This window comes from Triturus cristatus, chromosome 6 (assembly GCF_964204655.1).
Source record: "Triturus cristatus chromosome 6, aTriCri1.1, whole genome shotgun sequence".
Classification (NCBI taxonomy): Eukaryota; Metazoa; Chordata; class Amphibia; order Caudata; family Salamandridae; genus Triturus; species Triturus cristatus.
This window is the reverse complement of record NC_140589.1, coordinates 34,776,798-34,798,921: the sequence shown is the minus strand read 5'-3', so window position 1 is coordinate 34,798,921 and position 22,124 is coordinate 34,776,798. Positions and strand designations below refer to the sequence as shown.

Below are 22,124 nucleotides of genomic sequence, written 5' to 3'. Positions count from 1 at the left end.
TAGGGTCAGATGGGTGTGGTCGCAGTTATTTCATCGTAGATGTATGTATGTGGGGTTTGCGTGAACCTAGCATAAAGGCAGCTGAGCACTGCACAAGGTCAAAGGTAAAAGATACATTCACTGTATGATTGGAGGAGTAGATGGTCTCTGAAAGCAAGAGTCTGCTACTACCGCACTGTGATGCAGTGTTCTTCAAAGAGGTAGCTTTAACTCTTTATTTATGTGGAGCTGCTTTGGGATGGTCCTCCTTAATGATGGGTGCAGAGATGGAGGCGGCCTGTTGTCTGGCTTGTTTTTTTTTTGCACCTCTTCGTCCCCAGCCTGATGTTTTCCATCAGATACCTGAATAATAGGCTCCGGTTATACTGACTTCTCTGCAGCAGGCGCACTAACCCACTGCCTTGTCTCACACTGTGGATCCCCGACAAATATAGTGTATTCAACACACACCTCTGCTGTACGTCAAGTAACTCACTGAAAGCAATAGGTGCTCTAACCCACTATTTTATCTTGCACCATGATTGACAAATAAAAGCAGGTAACAAACACACACCTCTGCATAGGTCCAATAGCCCACTGATTGACCTACTATTTACAGGTAATAAACAAGCAGTATAAATGAGGCTAGTACTGCTGCTTTAACCATGCAGGGATCTCAGGGTGCTCAAGTGCAAAGTGCATCAGATGCACACTTTAGGACAGCATTAGTAGGTATGTTCACATGGTATCCACAATTATTTTTAAAGCAGTATCTCTTCTCTTCATATCTGTTCTAGGCCTCAGTGCACAGGTTATCAGCAGCTGATTGGGCCCTGGAGGTCTGCGGTCTGATGGAAGGAAACGCTGGTGGCTCTGACGTTGTGGCAAAGGGGACAGGTAGCACCAGCAACTTGGACGCTGTACTGTGTGCTGCATTGGCGTGCGCAAAGGCCAAGCTCCAGGAATCTGGTTCATGAGCCCTGAAGAAGCCTGAAAAAAATCGAATGGAAGTCGAAACCTTCTCCTGGAGAAGCAACTGTGAGGTCGTTCTTGTATCTAGAAAGGACACTGCTTCTAAACCCTGTCATTTGGAGATCAAGGGACACACATCCTTTGCCAGGCTGCGTCATAACACTGACCTCAACTGGAAAACCGGTTTACTGACAGGTTTCGACTACAAAGGGAAGGATCAATGGACTTACTCTTGAGCTCTGCGTTCTCTGGCCTATGTCATCGTTGGCCCTGCCTCCGAGCAAGAAAGTCTGTACACAGTAAGAAAAACAAATAAATAAAGAACAGCACTAGCATGCTTTGGAAGCAACTTCTGAAATGGAGAAAGCCGAACATTCGGCACTGCTCTCCAATCGTCGCACTGTACTTTGTTACACTGAACCTGATCATAACATCTTGTTCTCCTGAAATCAAAGGTACATGAAGGGTCACACCCATGAGGACACTGCAGGTATGTCAAGCGCTGTGTCTCGTCACCCTCAAGGTGGAGGAGTGTTCCCAAGTCTTGTATTAATTAATATAATAAAATGTTTCCCATCGCCTTTTATTTTGAACGCTCAGTATCTGTTCTTCAATGTCTCCAGAGCAAACAATGTTTTGAGGACCTGCAATGTAACGTCCTGATTTTCCTACATATAATAGATAAGTTAAAAGGGTTGCAGTTTGCTTCTGTGGTTTATTCCTAGAACTGGAGCAAATGTCCATGAGGAGTCCTTGTGAAAAACTGTGACAGGTGTAGCTTCTACTGGGCACCCTCATACATAAAATTTGTAAATGCTGTTTATCCACTAGTTGGAAAATACACTATTTTGAAATTTGCTGCAAATGTGTGGGAAGTCGTGCAACTTTATTTTCTTTCTGCTGAGTGGGGAAATTATTATTTGCCCCAAGTTCCAGCTTGAAATCACACCTACTCCTGCCCTGGAATAGAGTCATTTTGCATTCGAAGTCCCACAACCTTATGAGCTGTGCGTGTTGTTTTCTTACAACCACATGTGTGAATGTGGGAGTTTCAGAAACCTGACAAAATTCTCATAATGCACTAAAAAAAGAGCAAACCCTGATTCTGTGAATTATGATTATAGAAATTTCCCTCTACAAAGTTTGCATGTTATTTACCTAAGTTGACCGTAGCTGTGCATAAGGCGTCCTGAGTCGCGCCTCTGGCGGTCAGACATGGTTTCCTTCCCATGTTACTGTGCTGCGCTATGATTTGGGATCTGAGAAGGTTTCGAGCCGCCTCCTCAAACAATATGTTGTCCTCTGCCGTGGCTGTTCACACTGGCACAGTGGAGCACCCCGCACACACCGCACCATCTTTACTGCTATCCTTGAAGCGGTGTGGAGGTCGTTGTACGCAACCACAATCAGGGACTGGTATTTTGTAAATATTTCTACTCCACTGGTACCATGAGTAGTGGCACCTTGGAGAGGCATTGAGTCTTTCTCTCTGATATCCTCTATTATTCTTTCACAGAAGTATACTCATGCCCAGTGTGACCGCTACCAAACATGCTCTGATAGGACCAGGGCCGGCGGTCGCGATGGTGGTGCCTGGTGTGATAATGTCCTCGTCCACAGACCCCCTCACCATCACCCTCCACCAGTGCCCCTCAACTGTCCACAGCCTCTGGCACATGCATTTCATTTGTTTTATAGCACGGTGTGAGGTGTCAGAGCACTTTACATCACAGACACACATTTTACAGAGGCAATGAATAATACATGCAGAGTAATGTATAGGAAATGTTACATAAGACAATGAGGATTACAAGGTGTAGGAGTCACGTGCCATCCATACTAGTAGGCAGTATATTTTAAGAGTTGTTTGGTCTGTAGAAGATAAACCTAGGATTTTAGACATACCACAGTGGTTGGGTTTGATTTTACTAATAAGGATGCATTTCTACCCAAAAGAACCATTTTAGCAACAATAGGATAATGAAAGACCTTGGGGAAAAACATAGCGTTCTAAGTTATACCATGCAGTTTGCATGCAGCACTTTAATGACCGTTCATAGGTCACTGTGCTATATTAGGATTGTAACTTACAAACTACAAGAAGTAAAAAAAAGATATCTGTGACAAAAGCAGTAACCCACTGAGCGATCCACATGAAATACAATTCTATGATCTGCATTATACAAGTTCTTTGCAGCAGGTGCATTAACCCTCTGCGCTACCTTAAATGAGTTTAAACTGCCGGTAGACAAAACTCTAATCTTTCTCCAGCATGAACATTTGGCACCAGAGTTATCTTGGCTTTTTTGTTGTTGCCTGAAAACACAAGGAGCTCTGCAGCAGGGTCTTTTAAACCCATAAGTTATATCTAAACACCCCCCCCCCCCCCCAGCTCTGTATCAGTTGCGGCTGCACGTCCCTAAAGACAGCCCTGGGAATGCCATTTCATAGACTCGGCCACAGCTGGCCAGTGAAACAGAGCTGGGCAATCAGTCTTTGTCAATCCCTGTGACCTGCATCAAATGCACATATTGGCCCGATTCACAGAATTCACTTAAGGCAAAATCCTAAACTTTGGTATTCACAGAATGCACTTCCTACCTTTGGTATTCACAGAATGGATTTACGACTACTAATTTTACGTCCACACTCGGGCCGGAAATTCCGGCCCGGAGGCGGAGCTTCTGGCCCGGAGGCAGAGCTTCTGGCCCGGAGGCAGAGCTTCTGGCCCGAAGGCGGAGCTTCTGGCCCGGAGGCGGAGCTTCTGGCCCAGAGGTGGGGATTCCGGCCGGTGGCGGAGATTTAGCCATGGCCGAATTTCCAGCCCGAGTGTGGACGTAAAGTTAGTAGTCGTAAATCCATTCTGTGAATACCAAAGGTAGGAAGTGCATTCTGTGAATACCAAAAGTAGTAAGCGCATTCTGTGAATACAAAAAGCAGTAAGTTTAGGATTTTGTCTTAAATTAAATCTGTGAATCGGGCCCGTAGAGTATTCGTAGACCACAATTTAGAAACAAACCTTTTTGATTTTTATAGATTTTGGTAAGTTTTGAAATATAAGTTTTAAGAGAGAGAAGCTCTGGACCTATGTCGAAGGCATCAGCCACCACGACTCCGTGTCTGGCATCGAGACAGCGCCGGCGCTGCGGAGCTATGCCGGACACATCGAGATCCAGAGAAGCGCCTGGGATATTCAGAGCTGAGGAAACTGCAGGTAGGTAGAGTATCCACCAGAAAGAGTGTTACCGATGGGAATTCGTTCTTTCATTCGACCTGACTCGAGCACATGAATGGAGGTCGGTTTTTGCACACATCGATGTTCGTATAGAACCAAGGGAGAGTATTGGTTCATCATAGATTGAAAGAGCGTCAAGAAAAACATTCCCCAGAAAATCAGATCAAAGATTAGCCTGGGGGACATCTTGGCTCAATGAACCCCGGGAGTTTGTGTCCAAACAGGAGAGGAAGAGGCTGTGTCTCGTTGGTAGAGCTTCTGCAAATGTTCAGTGACACGGTATGCATGGCTTAAAAGCAGAGAATTGAGGCATAAACCATTCAAGCTGAAAGGAGGAAAAAACTGTACAAAAAATAAACTACGATAGTAGGATCCAATATGAGAACGCAACAAGACATGGGGTTGAAAATGGCTGAGTACGAGAAAAGCAGGATCTGGCGAGGCCATGCAGATGTGCACGGGAAGTAGCATGCCACATATAAGGCACATGTACATTTGTGGCTCTGATGAACAAAGATTTGAAATAACTGCTGTAGAAAGAAGTTTCCAATCCTTGAAACCAGGAGTTATAAGTATCAAAATGTACAAAATGTTCCGCCAGGATTGGAGGGCGTGGCCTCTCTCGCTACTCCCGAGGGACTGGAGCCCTATGCAGTCTCCAACCCAGCTGTCTTAAGACAGCTGGGTTAGAGAGGTTCAAACTAGACATGGCCAAAAAGACATGCGTAGTTTAAACCTACGTGACCTGCCTATCACTGCTTTCTTCTGCAGCCTGACTGGTTGCCGCAGAAACCAGAAAGCCCACCCCCTTCTCCCCCCATCCTGACGCTTGGCTCCGGATGGGGTTTGGAAAAATAAAATGGTAATAAATTAAGTTTATTACCATTTTATTTCCCATATCTGGGGGCAATTTGGTTGGGGGGGTGACGCTCCTCCACCTTAACGGAGGAGACACACCTGAAGATTGGCCAGCAGTACGTGGCAGATTTCTTCAAGTATTCCTTGCCTGTTCAGTAGGGAATGACTTGCTTATGGGCTGGTACAGCACTGGGTGATGGACAAGACCAGAAGTTGTTATTCAGCTTCTGTGAACTAATGTTGGCTGTATTAGTGTAGGCCAGAAGCGTTATATATGGATTTACATTACAATATAATATCCATGCTACCCATAGGTCAGCCCTTTATAACGTAACCAGATATAGGAAGTAGTGTGCGGTTGGGATGTTATATATCTGTGGACTGTTAACTGTAGATTGTACTTAAAGGTGCGATTATCCTTGTGCGTTCTATCACCAGTTTGTGGGATGATGTAGTTATCTTGGAAGTTGCCATGTTTTCACCTCTCTTCTTAAGTGTATATATTGCTGAAAACCTTGAATCTAGGCTAGTAGCAAGTTCCAAAGCTTGGCTGCTTTTACAGAGAGAGCGCTGCCTCCTACGGTTTTTATACTAAGGTGGTATAATGATATGTGGTGCAAGCCTTGTTTGTACCACTTGAGTTTAACTTGTAGGTATCAAGGTATCACTTGTAGGTTGTCCCTTTCCTTGGGAGACGCTGTGGACAATGCAGAGTGCCTTGAACATTGCTTTACTAGTTATGTGTAGCCAGTGGAATGATTTGCAGGACTGGAATCGTGCGTTCTCTTGGGGGAGTGCATAGAAGTCTTGAGTTTGGGTGCACCAAGGTATAGGCAGTGGCATAGTCCGGCTTGAAGGTTTTGAGTGTGAGAATGGCATTAGGTTTCTGTTGTCGAAAATGCGACACAGTTTTTCATTGTGTAGTAAACACTTTTTATGACATTGCTAAAAATGTGGAATCAGTGATAGGACACAACCTGTAGATATCCCTGGATTTCTGATGTCTCTTGATTTTGTTGAAGGGGCCAAGAGTTCTTTGGGCCATGTTGCGGTCGGCTGGTATTTTTACATTGTCCGCAGGTATCAATCTCTGTCCTTGCAGTATTTTGTTTCGGTCCTCCTTGCACCGCCAGAATTTCCACGCACCTCTGGAGGAGAGGGAGATCTCAATGCTGTTTCCAGCACGTGGGTATGTCCCCATCGGATCCTAATGTTCTCTCAGCAGAGCTGTACGGTAAGCATTGGACCATTAAGTCTCTATTTCGCCATGCAGTAAACGGATGCCATCGTCTCTCAGCGTCCCCCTTGTCACATTAGACTGGGATCAAGGAGTCTTGCTCCTGCATCCATCAAGCGAAGTCCTAAAGCTGGGCTACACGTGCACGGGGTCGAGGAGAAACTACTGGCCACAAAACTGTCCATCGATGCACGTAACACTTTTTTATACCCATGTGAAGTAGAATTTGGGAAAAAGAGCGTTTTGTGTGTCTTTGCCGCTGGATAGATTTTTAAAAAACAACAACATGTAAGCGACCTGGATGCTTCCCCAGAAGGGGACACCCTATCTCCCTCTGGCTCTCCTTCAGAAGACGTCTTTTCATTGACTCCAGTGGTATGAAAAGGCAGCAGAAGGTTTGGCACTTGACACTGCCCTCAGCAAAGGGAGCATAAGCTGTTGATGCAAACTTTGTATCTATCCAGTTTGAGAGCTCTTGCTCCCTTTTAATGGTTGTCTTCTGGAACCTGCTCTGGATGCCTGGAGAAACCCTTTTGGAGCCCAGCAGTCCAAAGCAAAATAGCCAGAGGACGTAGAGCTGCCTTGGGTGACGGACACTTCCTGTTGCTTCTCACTGCATCAGAAAGGGCAGTTGTCTGCAAGCGTCTTCCTGAAAGTTTACCCATTTGAATTTCCCTCAGTACCTTCAGTTCGAGAGTCAAAAACACTAGACTGTACCGGCCGTAAGATCTCTGCCTCTGGCAGTCCTGCTCTTGTACAGGGAATGCCACCTGTCTCCTGGGCTCCTATTTCCCCTTCCAGTGGAAAGTGGCAAAAATTACAGTCATCGATATACAAGACCATTGGACAAGCCATTTTGCAATGTGATCAGTGAGAGTTTGAATGCCTCCAACAGATCCCTAAGTGTAAACTGGACTATGCTGGCACCGTGGCACGATCCAAGGGCACGGCCTCATGCACAGCCTCTACACACAGATCTCCTCCATGGGATATCCAAGAGATATCCAGGCAGCCCCTCATTGGCATGACTTTCTATGGTGAGCGGCTGTAACTGTGTATACATGTATGCATGTGGTATTTATATACCAACTTAGCTGAAAGGTAGCAGAGCGCTGTACAGGTCATGCAATGATGGTCAACATGTGTTTGGAGGGGCAGCTAGTTTCTGAGTGTTAGCACTTCCTAAAGTGGAGCAGTTTTTGACCAGTCCTGCTGGATATGGGGATGTTGTTGCAGATCCATTCTGTCCATCAACTGTTGGTTTTGCAGTTGCAGATCCTGGCAGCATAGATGGTGATGGCCTGTTCTGGTGGTGTTCTGGCTGTGGGTGTGTCCCAAGAGCCACCGGCGATGGTGAGCTTATCAGTTATTTAGGCACACTGCAGATTATAATCGCTTTGTAGACGACACAGCTTATTTGGTGGAGGGGGGGTGCCAAGGGCAACCAATTAAGATCGAACAGGATTGGAACGACATGATTTAGGCATGCTTCTTCATGTGGGAGGCCATGAAGCAGAGCTTTTCCACCATCTAGATGCAAGAGTATGCAGCAGTTTTGAAGTCATTTTCTGGAAGGATTGGTTTAACTTTCTGTAGTAAAGAAAGCCCTGGAACTATGTAATCTCTCGTTTCTTGACAGCGCGTTCCTGGAGGTTTAGTTTGGTGAATCTGGGACATTTGACCTTGGGTGAAGTGAGGGTACAGTTCTGTCCATGTCCATTGAGCCACATTTGGACTGGTTGTTGCTTGTTGTTCCTGACAAACAACAATAATTCTGTTTTGGTGGGGTTGGGCTTCAGGTAGGTGCTGGGTATCCAGGAAAGGGTGCAGTCCTGTAAGTGTTTGAGGTGTTGGATTTCTGAAGCTGAGAAGACTTTCAGTGAGAGTTGTGGGTCTTCGGTGAATTTTGATACTGTTATTGGTGAGTAGAGTCCCAAGGGGCTTTATGCAGAGGTTAAAGGTGACGGAGGACACTGTGGAACCTTGGGGAACTCTGCAGGTTATTGAGTTCTTCTGGGACCTGGAGGAGCCCATGTGGACGAACTCATGTAGGCTGGATTGGTAGAAGGAGAAACAGTAAAGGATGTTACCAGTGAACCCCATTTGAGACTTCAGGGTGTGCATGGGGGTGGGGTAGTTGACCATCTTGAAGGATATGACCGCGCCTGTACTATCAGGAAGCAGGTGTTATCTTTATCTGTGGACAGGAGGGTGTGATTTATGATTTGAAATGTTGTTGTCTCTATGCTGAAGTCAGGTTAATAACAAGAAAGAGGTATATAGTGGGGATCGGTGATAACCTGTGGTAATTTCTCACAATGAAAACATCAATTATCATTGGAAATTTGATGGAATCAGACATTCAGTTTACTAGATGTGGCAACCAATACATCTATCTAAAATTGTAACTGTTTTTGTTTCAAGGTCACTTGTCATAAACATATATTCACAATATTTTTTTTTACCAGTATAGGCTTTATTTCGATATAAGAAATATCTTAAAAAGCAGTACATTTAGCATAGAACAATAAAACAGTAAAAAGAGCCAGTGCATAATCATACAATTCATGCTGCAAATGGTCCCAATAAATTAGGTAAAATCATTTTAAAAAACAGATTAAACAAGATACAAAAGCCTAGTTGATCTAATGCGCCAAGCCCAACCCAGAAACTTGGCTATACCACAAGCGAAGAGGGGCCGGGGGTCATTTTTTAATATACGTAATGCCTCCATAAAGTGCCTTGTTCCGAGAACTCTACAAAGTGGTTTTAACCATCTACTGCGGGGTAGTACATAGGCCGGGCATTCAAAAAACAGGTGCGGGATTGTCTCTATCCTGTTCTCACAAAATGGACACAAAGAGATTGTTTGGGCCGGGGCCTTCCACCTAGAGGTTAGTTCCCCGACGGGAAGTAGGCCTATCCTAAATTGAAAGTACAATGCCCTATCCCTGCGCTATGTGAAGGTATCCAAGTATGGTTCGCATAGGGGCATGTCTTTTACAAAAAGAAAGTCCAGGGTAGTCCTACACAGATTGGGATTGCTAGATCTACCATCAGCTACCCAATTCCAGTATATTTTCTTTAACACAGACTTTGGGGGGGCTGATCTGTTGTCCCAGGCATCGCCAAGGCCCATGTTGAAGAGAAGGCGCTTGACTTCCCTCAGCCATTGAATCTTGGGCCATCCCGGTGAATCTAGCACATCGGTTAGGCCATCCGCAAAGCTAGACATTTCTGGGACTCTCCAGATTCTCGCCCATAAGAGGAGAGGGCGGAGCCTAGCCTGGTCACTAATTGGTCTCATACCCATATCTAATAACAATGGGAGGGTTGGGGTGCTATAAGGAAGCCCCATTAAATCTTTAAGGAACTTGCTTTCTGAGCGTGATAACTGATCCGCCTTATGTACCCCCCAGAGTTCAGCCCCATATAGAGCTGCATTAACACCCCGTGCCCTATAAATATCAAGAATGGGTGCAATGGGTTTAAGGGATGAGGCGCGTTGCTCCTTAAGAAGGGCACCCACTACCCTTTTGTGAGTCAGCAACATCTTTTGAAGGTGACATTTCCAACTCATCGAGTCACAAAGGCGAATGCCAAGATAATCAAACTCATTAACCCTCTCTAGGGAAACAGAATCTAGAGTTGGCGGTTTGATAGTCTTTTTCGGTGGATTGAGGACTAGATACTTGGTTTTAGCTGTATTAATAACTAGCCCCCTTACATCACAAAAGGATTTGAAGCTAGTTAACAGGCTCTGCAGGCCTACCGGGGTTTTAGAGATCAGGAGGGTGTCGTCTGCAAATAGGAGAGTGGGTATTCTTCTACCGGCCAGGGAAGGTGCATCTGATGGAACTTTCGATAAGTGTTCCACCACTCAGTTTGCATACAAAGAGAACAGAGTGGGGGCTAGAACGCACCCCTGGCGTACTCCTCTATTTACAGAAATTCGTTTTGTTTTTTGACCCTGGTTACCCCACCTGATCTGCGCAAAGTTGTCAGCATGCAATTCTACCAGTAAACTTAGAAGGTAGGGTGGGATGCCCTGGTCATTGAGCACACTCCAAAGTTGGCTGCGCAGGACTAGGTCAAAGGCAGTCCGCAAATCTATAAAAGCAAGATACAGACTGCCTTTGGCCAACACAACTACTTTCCAATAGAGCATCAAAAGCCGAAAAGATTGCTCTATCGTCCCCATACCCGATCTAAAACCGGCCTGATAGTCAGAGAGAATGCCTTTTTCCTCAACCCATTGTAATATTCTGCCTAGGACCACTTTTCCCGCCACTTTCTGCGAGGAGTCTAAAAGGCTTATAGGGCAGTAATTGGCTGGATCGGTCCGACTCCCTTTTTTAAAGATGGGTACAACTTCGGCACCTTTCCATGAGCCCGGGAAAGTTGCCCCGCTGAAGGTAGCATTCAGTTGGGCAGCGATGAGTATCCTCCACTCCACTGGGTTAATACGTAGCAAGTCCCCTGGTAGGCCGTCCGGCCCTGCAGCTTTGTTGGGGACAAGACATGTAATCGCCCCTACCACTTCCTTGGCTGTGAACAGGTGCTCGTCATTAAATTCACAAGATACTATGGGCTGGCATTCTGTCAAGCTTGACCCCACACCTGGGGGCATAGTCTAAAGCTGCGAGAAGTGATTGAACCATGCGTCCTCTGGTATATTGCATGTTATTAATGAGTCCACGGGCTTATCCCTAGCTCTTAGTAGGTCCCAGAAACCTTTAGGGTCCTTCCTTAAGCTGGCGACCTTTAGGTCATACCAGAACTGGTTCTCCCATGCTAACTTAGCCTCATTTATAACTCTCCTTTGGTTGCCCCTTGCAATGCTAATCAAGGCTCTGTTCTTAGATTTTACCGCCTTGATTAGTTCCCTTTTTGCATCTCGGCATGCAGGTGTAAACCACCCAGCATTGCCCTTTGTGGCGCCTCTTTTGTTAAATCTTTTTCCCACATTGTGAACTAAAAATAGTTCGCCTAATGCGTGCGTAGTTTGGTCAAACAATAATGAGACCTCCTGTGCGCTAATAGAGGGAGAGTCTAAGCGTGGGGGAATGTTAGTCATTATACAGTTTACCTCCCGGATCTTACACTCTTTGCCAGCAAAATTATTCCATTTTAGGCGCCTACCACAATTAGAAGGGCATACTTCATGCGTAGATCTCCACACATGTGTGATTCGGGGTGGGGAATGATCCATCCATAGGGAGGACAAGGATAGGGACAACGGATTGTGGTCGCTGTCAGTAGACGGCAAAAACGCCATATCCAACAAATGAGCCCACAAACCAAAGTTCAACAGAATGTAGTCAATCCGTGAGGAATGTCCTACTCTGTTGAACGTGTGGGCCCCCATTTTGTCTGAGTTGGATCTACCATTAGTGGCTCTGAGGTCATACTCCATACAGAGTGCGTTGAGGTTGATGGCGTTTTGATTCCATATCCTGATTGGCGAAATTTGCAACAAAGGGATACCTCTCCTAGCGTCATCTTCTCTATTGCCCAGCACATCATCCAAAGCAAGGGGTTCATACGTACAATTAAGGTCCCCAGCTAGCATGATAAAGGCATCGGCTTTTATGTTTCAGAGTTCCTAGTCAATGCCAGTTGAGGGCAGCGTAGATGAACCCCCCCGTGCACCTCTGACATAAATGTTGAAAATTTCAAATGTTTTCCCTCCACAAGGACCTCTCACTGTTAACCTTTGGAGATCAGGTGACTTCGTAGTTATAGATTTGATAGAATATCGCAGGGAGATATTCACCCAAATTGTCAGCCCTCCCGAGGGACGGCCCTTCCCTCCCCTTGGTCGTACAGCAGGGACAAAGTAGGTGGTGTAACCCATCTTGTGTTGTGGTTCCAGAGACCAAGTCTCCTGGAACAGACAAATCCCAAACGATTCTATCATATTGTTCCAATCTGGAATACCTATATTTCGTCCAAGTCCTGCTATGTTCCAGCTAACTACCTTCAAAGGTGCATTGCCACCCCCTTCCCATCCTAATTCCAATTCTCTTACAGGGGGGCCACTAGCGGTCGTTACAGTTGCCTCGATAATTGGCAACGTCGTGGTCTCCTTAGATATAATGACCCCCTTCGGAGCATCCCTGATTGTGAGAGACGGGTCAAATATTTACAATATTTAAGAAACAGCTGCCTTTTGCTTAAAAACCTTTGGACATAAACACTTATTGACAATATATCACAACCTTCCGCTACGAGCACGGATATACAAAACCAACCCGTTTCTTCACCCTCACTGATTTTCTATACATTGTAGGTGTTTAGTTCCAATTCAAAAGACCACCTTTTCCCCTCCATGTAATGCTTAAAAAATAAGAGACCTACATCTCCCTCGCTGGGCCCGGCCTCCCAAGCGAGCCAGTTCCATCAACTGTGTTTTTGATGCTACTATAGGACATATCAATGACGGCAGTGCCAGCCCTCACAGCCACTCTATACACCTCAACTGATGTGCCGCTCCGTCCAGGGCAGCGGTGGATCTAGGAGTCCCCATCAATAGCAGCAAAGGCAGGTGCAATCCTGCCTTCCTCTGCTGGCTGTACTGCCCCTAAACATATCTGAATCCCTTCTTACACCACCATCTTCTGGTGCGGCAAAAATATCCCACTTTTTCATATTTTGAGAGATGACCACCCTGACTCATTGGGCCAGATGACTAATCCTCAAGGGCTGTGCCTTGCCAATGCTTGTTTGTACTCTTCCCTCCACCAGACCATGTTGTCCTGTATTTTAGTTGTGGAAGTTCAGACTTCCCTGAACAAAAGGGATGGAGAAGTAGTTCCTGTGAAAGAAAGAGGAACAGGATTTTACTCCCATTACTTCCTGGTTACCAAGAAGGGTGGAGGTTTGAGGCTCATCCTCAACCGTGACCACCTGAGCAGGGCACTTCAGCAAGAGAGGTTCAAGATGCTGCCCCTGAGCCGAGGTTTGCTGGGCCTCAATACAGGGAATAGCTGGCATCCCTGAACCTCCAGGACACCCGTCTGCCAGGTTTCTTCACCACAGACATTACTTGAGTTTCATTGTGGGGGTCCCAGAACTATCAGTTCATGGTTCTGCCTTTCAGACCGAGCACTGCACTAGATAGCTTTGCAAATGTGCTGCCATTCGTGGCAGCTTTATTGTGAGTCTGTCTTTCCATATATGGATGACTGGCTGGCGAAAGCAAAGTCCCCAGCACAGTTTGAAAAACACCTTCAGCGCGCAATGACTCTCCTGCATGAGCTGGACCTTATAGTCCAGGCCCAGAATGCCCACCTCTCTTAACACGATTAACCTTCATACGGGCAGCACTGGACATACCACATGAAGGCTTTTACTCCTCCTTAGAGGCGTGTGGGTGTTCTACAGAGGCTTCCAATATTTATGTCTCAGACACTGAGATCGGTCCAGGACTCCTGAGCCTGCTCGATCCCGGGGCCTTGTGCATGCTGTGAGTGCCACGCAACAGACTACCGACGAGGGCCCTTCATCTGTGCCTGAGAAAACAGTGGCCCCCACCTCAAGGGAGCTCTTGGTTCGGGTGCATGTTATGTTATGTTAGTCAGTTCCTCCAGATCTGTACTGATGGGTGCATCCCTCCAAACGTTTGAGCTGCCCCTTCAAACCTCCACATGCACAGGCTACCGTGGTCACGGATGCCTCCTGGCTGAACTGCGGCGCCCATCTGGATGATATGAATGCGTAAGGCCTTCGGCCTGTGTCGGAGCAGCGTCTGCACATTAACGTGGTGGAACTGTGAATGGTCTGCCTTGCCTTGGAGGCATTTCTGACTTGTATATCTGGGAGCAGCATTAAGACTCTGTCAGACAACACCACCACCATCCAAGACAGAATGTTTTGGTGTCATGGACCCTGTGTTGGGAGGCGAATTACCGGTGGCAGTAGGTACAGCATCCATAAACTTTGCCAGTAATGCCTTACCATGTGGATTTCCTCAGTGTGAGAGCAAATGCTTTGCCGTCTCTCAATGGAGAACCATGACTCATAACATCTCAAGGGTGTCCATGCATGGATGTCTTCACCACAAACCAGAACAGGAAGTGTCCTCATTTTTGTGCCAAAACGTCCCTCCGTATGGTTCCCTGGGGTTGATTTCAGGTTCATCTGGTTTTAGTGGCAGCTGCACCAGTTTTGCGACTGTCAACGGTCTCGTGAACGGTGTGGGAGGATCAAGGAAAGTTGGTTCTCATCACCGAGCACTGGGCTCTCACCGTTCAGTCACTTCTTACTCTCCCAGACAGGGTGGATCCGCCGTTACAGCAGGAGGGTCAGGTCCTCCATCCACAGTCGCCAAAAGCTGTGCCTTCATGCATGGAGATTGGGCGTGTTATCTTCCTGGTGGTCTTCTGGACATTTTCTTGTCTGCCAGAAAACATGCTTCAAAATCCATTGATGATGGTCGCCGGAACAAATTTTGTTAATGGTGCTAGTCAGAAGGCCTGAATCCTTTTCCATCCCTCCTTTCTGATGTCACGTGGTTCATTTTATCTCCTGCCCACCAAGGTCAGGCAGTGGCTACTTTAAAAGGCTATCTGGCTGTCCTGCCAACCTCGTGCGCCTCCTCGACCAGCCATCCTTCTTCAGCTCGCCGTTAGGGCATGTTTCCAAAAAGTTTTACTTCTTTCCTCGCAGAGTTAAGGTGTTCCCTCAAAGAAGAGTGCTATGAATTGAGAAAGATGATGTTTGCGTTGTAAATGCTGATATTAAAAGCATACACAGCAAAATGCTACGTAGAAACTACTTTTGACAAAGGGATATGATTCTTGTTGCTCTTTAAGAAAGGCTGTGAGTCCACACATCTGTATTTTATGAACAAAAACAACTGCACATCCAGAATCATTTTATCACGACATCAAACTAAAACACATTGATGCTCACAGGCAAATAGGGAATTGCAAAGTGCTTTATTGTCTGGCAGGGGTAGGCATCCAAACAGCAAGGACTCAACCAGTAAATCAGAAAGGAAAATGTTGGTAAATACATCAAACACAAACCGAGCCTCAGCTGTAAGCTACCTCGCATGTGGAATCTGCAGGTTAATGAAAGGACCTCACCAAAGGCTAATGGGAACCATCCTCAACATGCCTTGCCCTTGGTCAACAGATCATCCAAGCAACAGCAGTCATGGAGAGCCAATATCCGAAGTGGGCTGACCCAAAGGCCACTTTCGGTCTATATTTCTTTAGACTGTAAATGGACTGAGGACAGACCAGAAGAAGACCCGGCTGGGCCGAAACGCATTGTCTTTTGCGCAACTCAGGCGGGTCTCATAGCGACTTGGCTATCGCAGCAAATGCTATTAAAATTCACTCACTTTACATTTAGAGTCCTGCCCTATCCCTGATAATGGGATTCATCGGAATAAAAAGACATATTGGTACTTTATTGAGGCTACTACCGAAGTCATTTGTTGGCAATTAAAATATTTAAATTCTTCAGTCAGTTTCCTAATGAGGCTCTGTCAAAAACAGGTCCAGCTTTTTGTTCAAGAAGTTTGTCTGTTTTCCCACCCCTAAGGTTTTATAGTGGATGGAAAAAGAGACCATAGACATTAACACATTTAAAGAAAAATGATATGTGAAGAATAAATAATGACAAATTAATTAAAAACAAGTTTGATTTACGTTACAAAAATAAATACATTGCAGATTAATAAATTACATTTAGAGATCAATAAACAGGTTAAGAATATGATTCAGTTAGAATTAAAACATTAAGGGTAGGTTCAGTGAAGTGATAAATGATGCAATGGTACAAATATGTTAATCATGCCCTGGTGATCTAGTGGTAGGACCATGCAATGCAAGGGGATGTTGCAACAATCCACTTACCTTTACTACACATCTTACACCTGAGAGATGCAGATGTAAGTGATATTAGAAAGTCTATCCATGCATGCATGCCTGCATTATCTGTGAAGTACAAACCCAGGTGTGAGGCGCTGCACAGAGTCACGGGTAGCCCGAGAGGGGCTTTATGTGGGATTGCTGGGTTCTGAGAGAGAACATTCTCTATTTACTGGATGAGGTGTAGAGTTCTTTCAAGAAGAGGAGAGTTTAGAAGAAAAATACATTTGGCAAACCACTGATTTCTATGAATTAAAAAATGATTCAGAAGATATGCTTTAATTTTCAAATTTCCCTAATTCTGCACCTGCATAAGGTTGAAAAGCAGGCATAGGCCAAGAAAGTGAAGCGCATTGTAAACTCTGCCCACGTGTGTGGACGTTCTGTGAACCCCATGGTTAGTCCCAAATTTCCACAATCCACTCTTGAAGGCCTGACTTATAAGGATTTATGACTTTTTTGTGTATTAGGATATAGGGTACAGGGCACTGCTCCCCAACCTCGTCTCAGTGCCGGTGGGCTTCACTAGGGCAGTGAGCACACAGGCGCGGTCCTGTGGTTTCAGGGCACGCCCGTGTTCCTGTACCTGGACGGCTGGCTCTTCAGGACATTCCCCAGTGTCTGTCTTCTGTCCAGTCTCAGCTTGTTTGTGGCCTTGTAGAGGTCCACCCTGATTCATGGCCGAGAGGCTGTGCTTGACTGGAGGTCTCTGTAGTCCTAGGAAGCCCCTGAGACCCCCGATAGTGGCGGAAGCAAGAGTGTTCTCTGGTTCTCACCTGGAGCTTTATCTAGGTCAGTTCAATGTGATGCGGGATTTCTTCACTCGAGTGACATGGAGTACTCTCCCTTGAGTGACCATGGCTACTTTCATTCTAGTGAGCCAGACTGCCCCTCCCCCTAGAAGTCATCAAGACCGCCCTTCCATCGATTGACCTAGACTTCCTCCTGTCGCATGGGCTACTCTTCCTCCCATAATCTGACTGACCCTCATTCTAGGGAGGTAGCCAGACAGCCATATTACATTCACTTAGATTTATATAGCGCATAGCGACCCGATGGGCCTCCCAGTGCTGGTAACAACCTCTTTTCTACTACCTTGTGTAGCTGGAATTGGGCTAGAATAAGTGGGTTTTCAGATTTTTTCTGAAATTTGTTTCTGATGTATCTAATCTCAGATGTGCTGGGAGGGCATTCCACCAACCCTCGCCCCTGCATCACCATTGGAGGCTGGGGACAGAGAAAGTATTGTTTTATGATTTGGGAAACATAATATGAGTGAAAAGGACAATGATGCATACATCACAGTTAGGAGGGGGTTGAGCACTTGGCATTTACTGCTAGGTATGTTGCCTTTGTTTTTCATTTGGTTTGCCTCAGTGTTTTGTGTTCTCTGTGGCTGGTGTCATTCTTTGCACACAGGCAGGTGTTGTTTTAGCATGCGTCTCAGGCTTGCGTCATGCGTCTCAGGCTTGCGTCATGTGTCTCAGGCTTGCGTCATGTGTCTCAGGCTTGCGTCGTGTGTCTCAGGCTTGCGTCGTGTGTCTCAGGCTTGCGTCATGTGTCTCAGGCTTGCGTCATGTGTCTCAGGCTTGCGTCATGTGTCTCAGGCTTGCGTCATGTGTCTCAGGCTTGCGTCATGTGTCTCAGGCTTGCGTCAGTTCAGGGATCGGAGGGAGCAAGCAGACCTCTGACATCTTCCGGCTTCCAGGAGCACCTTCGGCATCCAGCTCGGTTTCTTCCATGTCATCATCCTGGGGCATAAGAAGGGAGACAGAACAGTGGGTGTCAACTGGAGTCAAAGATCCAAAGAGGTGACAGCATGGACACAGACGTCGCAGAGCCCCCCACGCCAGAACTGAGCCTTATTCTACTTATATAGATCTGGTTTGTTGTTACAATTGAACTCAGGCACCTAGCAGGTTCCATCCAAAGCTGTGATCAGCACCCCTACACTTCCTCTAGATACTACTGCTGGACAAATTGGGCCATTTGTGACCGGTAAAATATATTTTGGTGTGTATGAATTCCAATTTGCGATTCGGTAACATGTTATCAAATCGCAATTAGGAATACCGAATACATACCTATTTGGTATTAGGAAGTGCCGTATTCAGGGCGTCCCTACCTAATACCGAATCACAGTGGCATGTAATAAAGTTTTGTGACCCAAATGCAATTGCAAAATATTCCCATTTTACCACCTACTTCAAGTAGGTGGTAACCCATTCGCAAATGGGAAGGAGTCCCCAAGGGCCCCAGAGACCACTGCCTGCTCTTAAAAGCAAGCATTTGCAATAACAACCCAAACCTACTTCTGATGCAGACACCTTCTCTATGACTATCAAAGCCAAAGGAAGCTTGCACTTCTTGATAAAGCAAGGAGAGATGGTCCTCTGTCAGCCGGTGGGTGGCATTGGTGATGGGAGAATATCACAAAGGGGAAGGAGTGGCCTCTTTGGACTATCTGGAATACCAAATGATCTGATGTTTCTGACTGCCAATGAGGGAGGTGATGGCATATCCTGCCTCCCACTGGGTGTCCAAGATAGTTGTGTGGCCAAGTAAAGAGGTTTGGGGGTGGTGGCTCCCGGGGAGTGGTGGACTGAGTGACCGCTGGCCACCTGCTCCACGCTGTCTGTGGGACCCGCACCCTCTGCCATGAAAAGGCTGGAAAGCCTGTTGGCAGTGGTGGCCGGGAGGGTATGGGCATGGTTGAAGACTACCTCCGTGGCCACAAAAAGGACGGAAGGTGGATTGAGGTTGAGGAGGGGCCGTAGTCAAGCCCAAGGACCTGGCTATAGCTCTGCAGTCTATAAAATGCTCCAGCACTGAATCTGCCACAGCACTGAATCTGCCTTCTCTACAAAAAAGGCGAGAGCCATCAAAGGACATGTCCATGAAAGAAGACTGGACGTCCCCAGAAAAAATTGTTCTCAGCCAGGTGTAGTGCAGTAAGGCCACTGACAAAGAAATAGCTCTGCCCAGCGAGTCGGTCATGTCGAGTCCACAACGTAGGGTGAACTTTGCTGGGTCTCATCCATCAGCATTAGCCTCGATGAGAAGGGCTCTAGCCTCCTCCAAGGCCATAGGCAGCACTTGGGCAACCAAGTCCCATATCGTATGGGAATAACAGCCTCGGTGCTAGGCTGGTGGAAGAGAACCTAAGTTTCCAGCCTCTTGGATTCCCTCTCTGATGGGGTGGTAGGGAACGTGCTGGGGTTAATCCTGGATGTGGAGGCTTGGACCACTAAGCTGTCTGGGGTTGAGTGCTGAGTGAGGAAAGTGAGATCCCCAGGAGTGGGGTGATGGCAGCAGCAATCATCCAGTGCACAGCAGCCCCTGTGCAGGGCGTGGACCAGCCCAGAGTCGGACATCTGTAAGAGCTTCATTGAAGTGGAGAAGGGGTTCAGTATAGGGGACTCCTAGCTGTAACACCTCCATCAAGATGTTCGTCTTGTCCGCCACTGTGGGCAGCTGTAGTACAAGACCTCAACCACCCTATGCACCACCATCACAAAAGAGGCACCCTCCTCCATTGCTGCAGTAGGAGGAGAGACCAGGCCAGTGTTGGGTGAGGGGTCTATCCCATTGACCTTTGATGGTTCCTCATACCAGTTGTTCTGTTATGCTCTTCTTCAGGGAACTGGTAACCATAAAGGTCTGTAGACACCTTCCATTCATCTCCCTCTCCAGGCCTGTCAAATAAATAAGGCACTGGCTTTGCTCTGCGAAGCATGGATCCAGTCAGCTCCGGAGTCCACATCGGGCGACACCGCTCTGGCTTTGTGTCGGGGTGAGGAATAACGATGGGGGAGATGCCGCCTATGGGTGTCAGTGGTGCCTGGGACGTCAGTCCTGGAGCAGGCATCAAGGAAGGTCTCGCTGACAGCCCAGCTCCAGATCTAGCAAGGGATTCATGAAGCCTGACTGACGCCGAGGGCGAATCCACCGGCATGGATCCAGTAGCGCTCCCTCTGCATCTTTGGGGTCCAAAGGGGCCGGGCTGGTGAGAAATAAGACTCATGGCCTCATAGAACTCCTTCAGGTGAGCGGTGGTCGCTTGAGGAAAATCGGGGAAGCGCAAAGCAGACCCAGATTCATGTTCCGCCGACTCAGGGGGCCTGGTCTGCAATGCTCCTGCATCTCTTTGGAAGACTTCGAAGGATGCGGCATGGTCTAAAACCTTTTCAACTTCTTGGATTTCTGTGCCCGTGGGACTTTCCCGATGACTTAGAGAGTGACAATGAGTGCCGAGAAGGGTTCTGTAATGATCCTGGGACCCCATTGCACGAACTGGGCCTCTAGCGTCACAGAGTCAACCTACATCGGGTGGCGAGGTGCTTAAGCAACAGCTCCTTCAGCGCCTTGGGATGCATGGTGCAGCAATCCTCACAGGCCTTGGAGTTGTGGTCACACTCTGAGCACCACAAGCGGACTAAGTGGGACCGGTTTCTTAGGTGACATCTTTCACACCAGGAGAAAGACCTCAAAAATGTCTTCAAAATGTTTAAAAGCACTAGTCAAAAAGTAACTGAGGGGTAGATCAGACCGGATCAGTGCTATCTGGTGGTGAAAGGAAAGAACTGACATCAGCGTGCTGAGGTGGCACCTATATAGGTACCGCACTCGTCACTTCTGGTGCAGAGGATGCAGGTGACGCCGACCCGAATGACGCCACCTTATGGCGCGCAGGAGTTTTCCTAGAAAATCTTCCGGGTCCAGTCTGATGCCTGGGAATATTCTAAGGTAAGGAATCTGCGGCTAGAAGTCTCTTCAAGATTAAATAAATACCAGTGATCACCAGTAGCTATTGCCATAACCTTTTTAGATTTTCAGACTATATTTTCTAAGATTTAACTATTGCATTGTTGGTTTTACTGTTCCCTCTGACAGCTTGGCTGTGCTATATAAATGTTTGAAATAAAAAACATATTCTTAGGGGGATTTAAAAGTCTTGGAACACAGAACTGTGATGGCAGTAATCCTCATGGTGTGTTCAACAACAGCACAGTACTTCTAACAGCCAGTATTTACCTAGTCTTTGCGTTTGTCATGAGCATCACTAGAGCTGTCTCTCTGGACTCCTTGAGCCTGGACTTGGGTCACGTTGATGATTTTTAGAGCTACAAAGGCTAATCGATCATGGTATTATTGCAAACTGTGAAGCATTAGAGTAGTTCAATTAACATGGCCCCAATCAAACCAGGCAAGATTGAGACCCGGCTTTGTTGGCTATAGATCACACCACCTTTCACCTATAAAATGAAAGAATATATGTGTCAAATTGCACTATTAGAGCAGCTATTTGCAAACATGTTTTTGGGAGTTCCACGCGAAAACTGGTCAGATCAGTTTTGCTTATGTGCTACACTGGTTTATTCAGTAACAGAAGAAGGTTTTCAATCCCTATGATTTTAGTGTTTTGAGGTCACTAACCAGAACCACCACTATGAAAACTGTTCCTTCACCACTATCCACTGGTCGAGTGCACATTGAGAAAAGAACAGGTGGATCTACTAAACTGTCATCCTCTTTCATCTGCCTGCACCACTAAGAGACAAGTACCCCCATGCTTTCTGGGTCCACTGACTGAGCATACCACATGGTAAGTGAGAGCGACCTGCTCAGGAACCCTCTGCCGCCTGTCGCTCACCAGGGATCGCTGAGGTGCACCCAGCCAGGGTCCCTGGTCTGCACTTACTCCCCATCATCGTAGGGTAATGCATCGAATGGTCAAGAAACCATGCCTGTGAATCCAGTCACAGGCTCAAGTGACCCAAAGACCCTTAAAAGAGAGTTCGAACTTCAGATTCGAGCCCGGTGGTCACTGGCTGTGAGTACCGATGACGCGTCCAACCCCTGGAGCTCAGGGCCACAGATTGCCTCGGTCAGCACTGCCCATGCCAAAGACTACAAGGGACTTTCACTTGTAGTCGGTCTCTGGGGTCTGCACCTCGCA

At 46.8% G+C, this 22,124-nt stretch overlaps 2 protein-coding genes across 2 annotated transcripts in view; one reads left to right on the top strand and one right to left on the bottom strand.

Annotated features, from left to right (window-relative positions):
• The window catches only part of AARS2 (alanyl-tRNA synthetase 2, mitochondrial), a 158,127-nt gene extending 156,583 nt beyond the window's left edge, over positions 1-1,544 (top strand). Inside the window, exon 22 of the mRNA XM_085610188.1 lies at positions 777-1,544. Within this exon, the coding sequence (XP_085466314.1) occupies positions 777-956 (180 nt within the window). The 3' untranslated portion in view covers positions 957-1,544. The remainder of the gene's footprint in view (positions 1-776) is intronic.
• Positions 1,545-15,212: 13,668 nt separating this feature from the next.
• LOC146813699 (uncharacterized) overlaps positions 15,213-22,124 on the bottom strand; it is a 616,738-nt gene continuing 609,826 nt past the window's right edge. The window contains exon 19 of the mRNA XM_085610187.1: positions 15,213-17,916. Coding sequence (XP_085466313.1) covers positions 17,809-17,916 — 108 coding nt within the window. The 3' untranslated portion in view covers positions 15,213-17,808. The remainder of the gene's footprint in view (positions 17,917-22,124) is intronic.